Source organism: Thamnophis elegans, chromosome 11 (assembly GCF_009769535.1).
Source record: "Thamnophis elegans isolate rThaEle1 chromosome 11, rThaEle1.pri, whole genome shotgun sequence".
Taxonomy (NCBI): Eukaryota; Metazoa; Chordata; class Lepidosauria; order Squamata; family Colubridae; genus Thamnophis; species Thamnophis elegans.
The window spans coordinates 21,181,967-21,194,173 of NC_045551.1; the positions used below are offsets into that span (position 1 = coordinate 21,181,967).

General features: G+C 39.7%; 1 protein-coding gene across 1 annotated transcript in view; it reads left to right on the forward strand.

Annotated features, from left to right (window-relative positions):
* The window catches only part of CTPS2 (CTP synthase 2), a 103,106-nt gene that overhangs the window by 41,440 nt on the left and 49,459 nt on the right, over positions 1-12,207 (forward strand). The window contains 4 exon segments of the mRNA XM_032226156.1: positions 3,987-4,070; positions 4,834-4,914; positions 7,525-7,676; positions 11,281-11,413. Of these exon segments, the coding sequence (XP_032082047.1) occupies positions 3,987-4,070; positions 4,834-4,914; positions 7,525-7,676; positions 11,281-11,413 (450 nt within the window).

Below are 12,207 nucleotides of genomic sequence, written 5' to 3' on the forward strand. Positions count from 1 at the left end.
AGGGGTAGTGAGATCTTACCCCTGTCATGGTCGGACCACTACCTACTGAGGCTTGACTTTTGGAGACCAAACCCCCACTGTAGGGAGGAGGAACCAACCAGGTGGTTCCGCCCCAGGCAACTTATGGACCCTTTGGGGTTCCAGACGGAGCTTGGGGTTATTCCTGATACTCTCGCCCGCTGTCCGGCAGAGACTCTGGTTGCTGCTTGGAATTCGGCAGCGACGGAGTCTCTAAACCGGATTGCGCCTCTACGGCCGCTCTGAGACAGTGGATCCAGGAGGGCACCTTGGTTTACTGAGGAACTCCGGGAGATGAAGCGCCGAAAGAGACGCCTAGAGCACCAATGGAGATCCAGTAAATCCGAATCGAACCGAGCACTTTTAACAGCTTGCATCAGAGAGTACATCAGGGCAATCAGGACGTCAAAGAGAACACATATTGCCTCTCTGATTGCGTCCGCCGAGTCGCGCCCAGCCGCCCTGTTCAGGATAACCCGTTCCCTCCTAAATAGGAGAGATACGGGGGATCCTTTGCAGGGTAGGGCTGAGGATTACGTCCAATTCCTCGCGGACAAAGTTGCTCGGTTTCGGGCGGACCTGGACTCCAATCCTGCAGAACCAGCTGAGGCACTAAGGGATAATCTGGTAAGCCATCGCTGGATTGATTTTCAAGCTGTTACCCCTGAGGACGTGGACAAGGCGATGAGAGCTGTAGGTGCCTCCTCATGCGTGCTGGACCCGTGCCCCTCCTGGCTGGTTGTTAACAGCAGGGAGGTGACACGGGGCTGGATCCAGGCGGTTGTTGCCGCCTACTTACGGGAGGGGGTCTTTCCCCCCACATTAAAGGCGGCGGTGGTGAGACCCCTCCTGAAGAAACCATCCTTGGATCCAGCCGTACTATCCAACTATCGTCCAGTCTCCAACCTCCCCTTTGTGGGGAAGGTTGTTGAGAAGGTGGTGGCCTTTCAGCTCCAGCGGTCCTTGGAGGAAGCCAGTTATCTTGATCCATTCCAGTCAGGCTTCAGGCCTGGCTACAGCACAGAAACCGCTTTGGTCGCATTGACCGATGATCTCTGGAGAGCCAGGGATGGAGGCCACGCCTCCATCCTGGTACTCCTTGACCTCTCGGCGGCTTTCGATACCATCGACCATGGTTTCCTTCTGCGACGACTGCGGGAGGTGGGGGTGGGAGGCACTGTCTTACGGTGGTTCTCCTCTTACCTCTCGGACAGGTCGCAGTCGGTGTTAGTCGGAGGGCAGAGATCGACCCCTAGGCCCCTAACGTATGGGGTGCCGCAGGGTTCGGTCCTGTCCCCCCTTCTTTTTAATATCTACATGAAACCGCTGGGAGAGATCATCCGATGGCACGGGATAAAATACCACCAATATGCGGACGATACACAGCTGTATCTGTCCGCCCCGTGCCAACTCAATGAAGCGATGGACGTGATGAGCCAGGGCCTTGAAGCTGTTAGAGACTGGATGGGGGTTAACAAGCTTGTACTCAATCCAGATAAGACCGAGTGGCTGTTGTGCTTCCCTCCCACTAATTGGCCAAGTGTTCCATCTCTCAGGCTGGGGGGGTCAAATTGTACGCCCCTCAGACAGGGTACACAACTTGGGAGTCCTCCTGGACCCACAGCTGACTTTTGAACACCATTTGTCAGCTGTGACCAGGGGGGCATTTGCCCAGGTCCGCCTGGTGCACCAGTTGCGCCCCTACCTGAACCGGGAGGCTCTCACAACAGTCACTCGTGCCCTTGTGACCTCTAGGCTGGAGTACTGCAATGTGCTCTACATGGGGCTGCCCTTGAAGAGTATTCGGCGACTTCAGCTGGTCCAGAATGCGGCCGCGCGAGCGATCGTGGGTGCACCTCGTTTCACCCACGTAACACCTATCCTCCGCGAGCTGCACTGGCTGCCTGTTGATCTCCGGGTGCGCTTCAAGGGGCTGGTTGTCACCTACAAAGCCCTTCATGGTATTGGATCTGGGTATTTGAGAGACCGCCTACTGCCAATTACCTCCACTAGACCAATAAGATGGCATAGATTAGGCCTCCTCCGAATTCCATCAGCCAGCCAATGTCGACTGGCAACTACCCGGAGGAGAGCCTTCTCGGTGGCTGCTCCGACCCTCTGGAACGAACTCCCCGTGGAGATCCGGACCCTCACCACCCTCCAGACCTTCCGCGCTGCCCTCAAAATCTGGCTGTCCCAGCAGGCCTGGGGCTAATGACTTTAACCCCACCCGAATGGTATGACTGTTGTGCTTTTTTTTTTAACAATGTACTGTCTTCATGTTTGCAACTTGTTTGTCTTCCCCTCCCCCTGAATTGTGAGCCGCCCTGAGTCCCCTCAGGGAAAAGGGCGGCATACAAATAAAGTATACAATACAATACAATACAATCCCTCTGAACTTCTCTCTCAACTGCTGCATGGACAAGCTGTGACCAGGATTTGGGATCTTCCACTCCAAATGGGTCATCCCATTTGGCTAGTTTCCTTGCGTTTCATTTACTGCTTTGGACCATGTTGATTCCAATAGGGGGAAGGGCGTCTTCTTCCTCCCCTGTCCCACCCACATTCATTGCCCAGTGAGTCTTCGGCCCCTGGTATGGGGCTTTCCTTACTCACTCATTTATGGCTGAGGGTGACTGCTCAGACTTCTCAGGTTTTTGCTTTGGGGGCGTGCCAATGGCTTGCGTCCCTGCTGCGGCTTGAAGCAGTGTCAGTTCCTCGTGAGATCTCTCCTGGCTTCTTTTTCTCCTCTGTGTCTTTGGTCGCAGCTGATATGTCAAGGTTGATCTCCTGGTGAAGTCTATGTAAGTTATTACAAAAGAACTGGCTTAATGTCAACCGTCCCAATATGCTAGCCAGCAAAAGAAGCTCCTGAGACATTTTTTTTCTCCAAGAGTATACTTTACTGAAAAGCCATGAAATAAGATACTGTAGATAGATAGATAGATAGATAGATAGATAGATAGATAGATAGATAGATAGATAGATAGATAGATAGATAGATAGATAGATGAAAGAAAGAAAAAAGAAAGGAAGGAAGGAAGGAAAGAAAGAAAGAAAGAAAGAAAGAAAGAAAGAAAGAAAGAAAGAAAGAAAGAAAGAAAGAAAGAAAGAAAAAGAAAATAAAATGGAATGTAGGCTTTTCAAAGCTACTATTTGCTGCTATGACAACTTCTGGACACTGCTTTGTTAGACTTGTCATGTGGTTCACTTCTTCAGTGCAGATTTAAAACTGAGCTTGGTAATAAATGCCATGGCTGTATATATTGGCTGTGTTTAGTAGAGCAGAATGCTGACTACCACACCTCACATAGCATTATCCAAAAGTTATTTTACATACACAACATATTTTTGATTTTTTGTCAGACCTCAGTTCAACACAAAAACATTAAAGAAGAATTAATTATCACCAGAATAGGAAAGGGAAAACTAAAGGGAAAGTTATTATTTCAATTTATATAGCAACCCATGGTTTAAGTTCAGAAACTACACTGCAAAATGTGTTGCGAATATGAACCATAGTTAGTGCTTAGCTGGAGAACGCCAGTTACTGAATGAAAATAATAATAATAATAATAATAGTGAAAACTTTTTGATAGATGCCAAATGCCTATTAAATAGGACAGTATGTTAATGTGGCAATTTAGACCATTCACATAACATTATTTGATTTGTATAATAATGCTGTGGTTAACATAAAATTAAAGTAGAGTTAAGGTGATTTTAACTACACTACATTATCCAAACTACTTCAGATAGATTGGACTTGTCAGTCCTTTCAGGGGATAGAAACTGAGTCTGTTGCATCCCAATTCTACATAATGGAGGGATTATTAAATCAAGGTTTCACTGTAATTCTATTAAATCTTAATTATTCTTTTTCCTATGTAGTTATTGTGCATATATTACGCTGCTCCATTGCACCAGTGCTCTTTAAAAAATGAGTGATTTCTAATTATATTTTTCAGCCTAATGCTACTGGTGAACAGAAAACAAAGCCTACTCAAAACAGTGTCCGTGCTTTAAGGGGACTTGGTCTTTCTCCTGATTTGGTAAGTTTAATACACTCTGCAATATTACATCTGAAAAAAAGTACACATTTATATTGTTAGAATGGAAGTGATAGGTATGTTTATAGTTTCATTAACTTGCACTATGTATAGGGTATTATTTTTTTATTCAGTAGTCGAATCTGAGTGGGAATTTTCTGATTAAAATTATAAAAATGTATTTGGTCTATCTGTTAATTATAGCAAAATAGGTTTACTTTGTTTTATATTAGATAAAAACTGTCTGTTTAAGTATTGATGGGCATAATATATTTGCTTGCAGTGTGGAATATTAGCTGAAATTTTAAACAGAAGTATATGCAGGTTTTCTGTCTGATGTAATTGCATTATATTTTTGGTTGCCCATTGTGTACGTATTTGTTAAGTGGTGAATAAGAAAATATAACTTTGACTAAGTGATTTTTTGCAAAGATACTAGATATTAAATGTTTAATCTTATTGTACTCTTAATAAGATTCTGGTGTCTAGTTTGGCTGAGAGAGATCCTACATCATTTACTTAAATTAGATAAACCTCCATAACTCAGATATCTCCGAGTATTTAATTGGTGAGATTTGGAAATTCTATCACAAGTTATTACGGTAGGAGATTTATTTTTATGAAAGCTGAAACTTTGCTTTTTCTTCTTTTCCCTTAAAAATCTTTAAAAGCATTTTAAGCAAAAAAAAAAAAAAAAAGGAAAGTACTACTTCTTGGAAAGTGTTATTCCACGGTGTGTTGCTAATCTGTTTATATCTCCTTATAGATAGTCTGTAGAAGTACTAAACCTATAGAAATGGCTGTAAAAGAAAAGATTTCAATGTTTTGTCATGTAGAACCTGAACAGGTTTGTAGCATTCTTTTTAAAATAATAACAATAATAACAATAATAATCACATTATAGTGTTAATGTCACACTCTGAAATAATATATTTTTTCTAAATATTTTTCTTTTCTGTTCATATCAGAAAATATGTTGGATAACAGAAGAAGACAAATAGCTACCTATTAGGGAATTCATGGGATAATATCAAAATGAGGGTGGCATGCTATTTAAAAAAAATCCAACAGGAATCAGTGTTGCACTGAAAAGTCAGATTAAAAAAAACTTTTTAAAGTTGTCTGGCACTGAAGGGGAATAAAATAATTTCCTGGGCTTTATTTCAGAAGTTTGTTTAGAGACTAATTTAAAACTGTATTTGATAGAAAATTATGTTTCCTTAATACAGTTAAACAAAGTTAACTGGGCAAATTTTTTACTGGGGTAGAATCTTGCAAGTTATAGCGGGTTTTTTTTTAAATACTACTCTCCCAATATATTAGAAGAGCCATATACTATACAATTATAGAAATGGCTATATAATAAAGGTTTTTTTTTTTAAAGACATTCAAATTGGTGAGTTTAAATCTAAAGTCACCCTGGAGCTTTGACTCCTGGTTTCTTCTTTTTCTCCAGTAAAAGTCTTAATAAATAAAGGGGTATTTATAGATAAGTTAATTAATGGATAGTGATGATGATATGATAGTAACTGAGTATTCCTATCTTCATATTCTGTATTCTGCTGCTCAGATAATTTTTACTCTTAAATTTTATCCATGTTTCCTCAGAAATCAGCCTTGTTAAGTTTATAAAGATCTATCTTAGCATGAAAAGAAATAGGATTGAAACCTTAGATAAAAAATTTAAACATATTGGGTTAAATCATCTAGCCAATCTAATCCAAGATTAGTTAATTTTTGGCTTTGTGGATAGTTCTAAACCACCATAACCATAATTCCCAATGAATTCATAATTCATTCCCGATTTTGGCGAAAATGGACCTGTTTTTGGCTAAAACGGTCCGTGCGGAGCACTGCAGAGTGCTTCTGGGGGCCAGGGAGGGTGAAAACACGATGCATGGAGGTCAAAAACTATTATTTTCTTGTTTTCCTCCTGTAAATTTAGGTGCATCAAGGCTACTGTGCTCTACCTGTATTATGTGATCAGAAGAAAGACCAGAAGTACAATGGAGCACTTGGCAATATTTGTAAGCCATTGCTCAATTGCCTTCACATAGATGCATGGAGAAAAATATTTTTCTGAATGTTTTGTATTTATTTTAAACCTTTATTTTAAAATGATCTATATAAGACTTTTGATGGTATTTGCAATATTTAGCCAACTTCAGCTCATTAAGAACTTTAGATTCTCTGTCATCTTTTTTTTCAGTTCTAGGCGATTTGGATGTACCCTCCTTGTTTCAATCTCTTTTCCTATTTCCCATGTATGCCTTTTTCTGCCTTTATATCTTCCCTTTTTCAAACCCATCTTAAATTTCCATCTATTTCTCCTATTGTGAAATTCTGTTTATCATTGTTCTGAGATTATAAAGATCTCAAAATGCTTTGAGTACCAAATTCAACAAGTTTTAAAGCAGTAAAGTACCAAGGTAGCACTGTACAGCATTGCCAAACAGAGTAACATCTCTTTATATTCTTGTAGTTGTATACCTTCTGCTCTTTAAAAAATATTATCCTGTTACAGTGTCTTTTCTTCTTCTTCAAGAATTCAGGGTACGTTTCTTCTTTAAAGGTCTAATGGTTTTTCTGAGTTCCACCACCAGTACATAATATCATCTGTGTTTTGCTTCTGATTGATGTCTCATGCATTGAGCTTAATTTTTTGCTCGGTTTCTTTAAGGATACCTGCTTACTTCTCAGCTCTCATAGTACATTTTATTTGTTTGATATGCAAAAATGACAAAAAACCAACAGCATCAGTTCCAAGAACAACTCCTTCTTAGTAGTTACTTTATTGCTGTTCACCTGTTCACATACAGAATCTTGTCAGACTAAAGCAATTTCCTGCATAATTATAAATATTTTGTGAACTGCTAGGGACAGCTGTCTTTGCCCTCTTCCTGCCTACCAGACATCCCAAGCTCTGTTTCTTTGTTCTGTAGGAGGTAGTCCCTCTCTTCTGAAACTCCAACCACATTCCACCACAGTCAGGAAACAAAAAGAAATGAATTCACAATCCACAATGGAGATTCACTCATCCTTTCTAAAGGCCTATGGAAAGAGCTAGGTCTTCAACGCCCATAGAAACATCAGCAAGATAGGGGGTGGGGGTTTAATGGGAGGGTATCTGAACCTGGAGGGGTGGACCTCATTCCAGAGAGCAAATGTTATTATAAAGAAGTAATGCTTCTGTGGTCTACATAGATAGCATTGTTTAATTGAAGACAAAACATATGAAACTGATGAGGCAGATACTATGGGAGATAGGAGGTCCCTAAAATAACCAGGCACTACACCATAACATAGTTAATCCTTTTTGAAAAGACATGTGTAGAGTTAAAGGAAATATTTATTCACACACACACACACACACACACACACACACACACACACAGAGGATCCTTGTCTATTTAGTTTTAAATTTACACCATTAATAATTGAAATTCATATTTTTTAGGTAATATTCATCCATGACGTTTCTTCTACTTACCGAGTGCCAATCCTTTTGGAAGAACAAGGCATAATTAAATACTTTAAAGAGAGACTAAGCCTACCAATTGATGACCAACCAAGTCACCTTCTTTTCAAATGGAAAAAAATTGCAGATAGGTACATTTCTTTGTTTCTTGTCTTGATTTCTCCTTTTCCTTGCATTTTATTTGCACCTGAAAATCTTTTTGCAAAATTGAGCAAGTAAGATTTATCAGGTCCCAGGCTTTTAAGAGTGGTTTATTTCAGTGTTTTCGTAAATAATGTATAATATGGTAAGATGACATAATAAGAAAGTATTTGCAGTATCTTTTGATATTATATATTATGTTGCAATTCTGATGGTGCCAAAATTCAAACTTTTTACCCAAGAGGTTTCCATAGAAAAATTCTGAATAGGAAAATATGAGGTAAAAGCACCAGTGCTTATTTTTACATTTTAGAACAAGGAGAGTCAATGTGGTCTAAAAATTAAGGTCTACAGGACCTACTAGGAGCAGAGAGAGCCAGATTTTAATCTTTTTAGGCATGAAAACTTGCTAGATAAAGTTGGGCCAGTGATTTTCTCTCACCTGTACTTACTGAGCATTAGTTTCTGTGATAAGGTAGCTGAAAAAATAACCTCCTCCCACGATGTTGCATTATGCACTGATAAATTTCATTGTAAGAATAAGGCAAGCTCAGTGCAAAAAGAATTGGAGATTGAAACTATGCAGTTGTAGCTCAAGATACTTCAACCTTTCCATCAGTTTCAATCCCAAAGCTCTCATCTCTTCTTTTTGGTCAGAAATGCTGAAATAAAAACATTTTGTTAAAAACAAGGAGCAAAAATCTGGTCTCAAACTTAAACACTTACAAAAGTCATTTCATTCCCCGTAAAAGGAAAGAAAGAAAATTCCCCTATGCTTGACACTTTGCATAACTCTATCTGTGCTGAAGAAAATGGAGGAACATAATGAAAATATTAATTTTGTTTGTCCATTTTCTTTGAGCTATTGAAAGGGATCTGCAAAGATGGCAGACACTATTATTTTATTTGAGGAATCACCTTTCCCAGGTAACATTTGCCCATTCCATTAGGTTTGGCTGGAGGGCTATGCCCTGGATCCCATCCATTAGACCAGGGCTGTCAGACTCCCGACCCATGGGCCAGATGCGTCATGTGCTGGCCACGCTCATGCCCGGTTTAGTGAAGGGGGGGGAAGTCCCAATATGTCATGTGATGCCACGGTAATGATGTGAGTTTGACACCCCTGCAGTAGATGGTGTTTCTCAACCTTGGCAGCTTTAAGATATGTGGACTTCAACTCCCAGAATATCACAGCCAGCCATTCCTCAAAAACACTGTGCTAGGGATTGTCATGTGACAGGATCTAGGAAAGGAGCCTTTTATTTTGTTGGATATTATTCTTCCCCTCCAGAAGATAAGATTGGTTCCACCCCTACTGACTTTCCATAAGGCCTTAAAGACATGGCTTTGCAAGCAGGCTTGAGGACTCAGGTGCTCATTGCTGATAGTTTATATATTTTGGCTGCCAATTATGTTGTTTGGTTTTATGTTGCTTTTAATGTTTTTTTTTTTTCTTTTTAAACTATACTTTATTACATTCTCCAAAGAATAAAATATATATCAAGGGAAAAATGGAGAGAAAAATGCATCTAGGTTGTATTCATTTCTTTTTTTAACTATTGTAAGCTGCTCAGAGTCATGGGTTGCTATATAAATTGAAATAATAAATTAATAATGAAGTTTCTTACCATCAACAAAGGCTCAGAAGTCTAAATAAGGGTGAGGTACAAATTCTACCAATTAAGAGATAGAACCCCTGCATCAGAATATAATCCAAAACCCCACATATTTATAGCAGATTTATTTATACCTCACCTGAAATAAATTGATTCAGTTCTTCAAAACATCTAACTGGTGCATAAACCTTGTGTGAAGTTTCTATTAATGTAATTTCTCTTTGGTATATTGTTCTCAACTGCCCTATTCTTTTTTCTCCTAACTCGTAATAAATAACTGAATCAGCTTCTTATCTGGAGAGGTGTAAATTATTCCAGTTGAGCATAATCTCACTGCAATTGCACTGACATGAAGTGCTTTGAGAGACTCGTCCTACAACACCTCAGGTCCTGTCTTCCACCAAATTTTGATCAACACCAGTTTGCTTATAGAAGCAACAGGTCGACAGGGGATGCCATCACCAGTGTTCTACATATTGCACTGAGTCACCTTGAGAAATCTGGGAATTATGTCAGAATGCTTTTTATAGACTATAGCTCGGACCATCTTACTAGGAATTCTCATTGAAAAGTTGACTGACCTGAATTTCCCTCTCCTCACTTGTGAATGGATCAAAGACTTCCTGACGGATCGTCCACAAACAGTAGGGGTTGGGTCCTTTACATCTTCCATGCTGAAACTCAGCACAGGCTCTCCTCAGGGCTGTGTGCTCAGCCCATACCTTTACTCGCCGTATACATATGACTGCATATCCTCTGATCCATCCAACATCATAATAAAGTTTGCAGACGACACAACAGTGCTGGGTCTCATAACTGGAGGGGACGAATCAGTATACAGGGAAGAAGTCCAGAAGGTATCTGCATGGTGCTCAAGAAACAACTTACATGTAAATGCTAGTAAGACAAAGGAGATGGTGCTAGATTTCCAGAAGCACAGAGAGGAACCTGTCCCACTGTATATCGAAGGGGGCTGTGTGGAGAGGGTTTCCTCTTTTAAATTCTTGGGAGTGCTTATTAGTCAAGATCTCACCTGGAAAAACAACACGTCTCTGGTGATTGGAAAGGCCCAACAGGGACTTTATTTCCTTAGAGTCCTGCGAAAAAATCAGGTGGAACAATGGCTGATGACCTCTTTCTATCGTTCCACCATAGAAAGTGTCCTCACATAATGTATTACAGTATGGTATGCTGGTTTAACAGCTGCGGACAGGAAGGCACTACAGAGAGTGATCAATTCGGCACAAGAAACCATTGGTTGCCCTCTGACACCACTGGATGACATCATCAGATCTCACTGCTTTAGCAGAGTAAGGAAGATACTCAGAGATGATTCACACCCTGGTCAGTGTCTCTTTGCACTTCTACCATCAGGCAGAAGACTTCAAAGCATAGCCAGCCGAACAAACAGGTTTAAAGATAGTTTCTATCCTTGGGCTGTGAGACTTTTAAATACAATCACAATCACTCCATGTACAGGCTAGTTTTTTTTTTTCTTTCTTTCTTTTTTTGTTTCTGTTATAATTTTGCACCAGTGAGACTAAAACCAATTTTGTTGTATTTAAGTACAATGACAATAAAGATTATACTTATACTTACTTATTTAATAATAAATTAGCCATGAGCCATTTATACATATATTTGTGCAGGGCTTTCATTCTCTAAGATGGCTTGAGTAAATTCAGAGGAACAGGAAATTCAAATGGTGATATCACTGCAGCTAAAAGTAAAATAAACTGGGTTTTTGTGTTTTAAAAATATTTCAAGCTTTTGTTATTTTGTCTTTCTTACTTAGAGAGTAAACCTTAATTATAATACAGCTGCTTCCAATCTGTTTTTGACACTTAAAGAACATGGCTTCACCTGTTTACACACGCGCACACACTCACACACACTATATCCAGTCCAAATTTATAATATTTTAATACCTGCTGAAATATTTGGAAAGCTATATATTATTTGATTTTTATATTGCCAGGTATGAGAAGATGCTAAAGAGCTGTTCTGTTGCTCTAGTTGGGAAGTATACAAAACTGAGTGATTGCTACACCTCTGTTTTCAAGGCATTAGAGCATTCAGCTATAGCAATTAATCACAAACTTGATCTAATGGTGAGACTCAATTGATTTTTCCTTTTCATTGTTTCTTTATATTTTGTAAACATCCTATGGTGTTTCTAAGGTTTATTTTTTCAGTGACATCTGCTCTTTAATATTTTTTGCACATTTTCTAAAGCAATTTAAGTATATGGCTTTGTCCTGAGAGTTGTTATAATAATTTCCATAGTGGAATTTCTGAAAGATAAAGAGAATCCCATGTTCCTGAGAAATATGTTATTTCTTAATTAATATTATTTCATTTATTCATTTATAAAATTTATGCACTGCTTATCTCACTAAAGTGACTCTGGTTGGTTTAACTGATATATTAATCCTACTCACAATTGTATGCATTATGACAATATTTTTTACATGCGGCTAAGCAGTATCAGGTCCACCCTCTATGGCTTGGCACCGCACTGGCATCCTGCCTTCAAAGGATTAGAGGGGAGGGATGGAGGGAGAGAAATGGGCAATAAAACTGCATGCTTTTGTGTGGGAATTCAGGAGGGGAGAATGACAGTTGAAGAAAAGCAGATCAGTGTGGAACTAGTTCGTGCCAAGGCATCATCAAGGTCGTTTGCCCTGAAAGTTACCAGCCCAAACACCTCAGTTGCCAGCCTGAGTTACCAGTCCAAACACCTCAGTATTCCCAAACCATCCCGACAGCATTGCATCAGTTGGATTTGGACTGGTCATGGGGGGAGAGACAGGACTGAAGACAATCATTTTGTGTTGATGCACAGGAAAATCAGATTCTGTCTTACTTTACTGTAACCAGCATCTCTTAGTAAAAGTATCTTTCA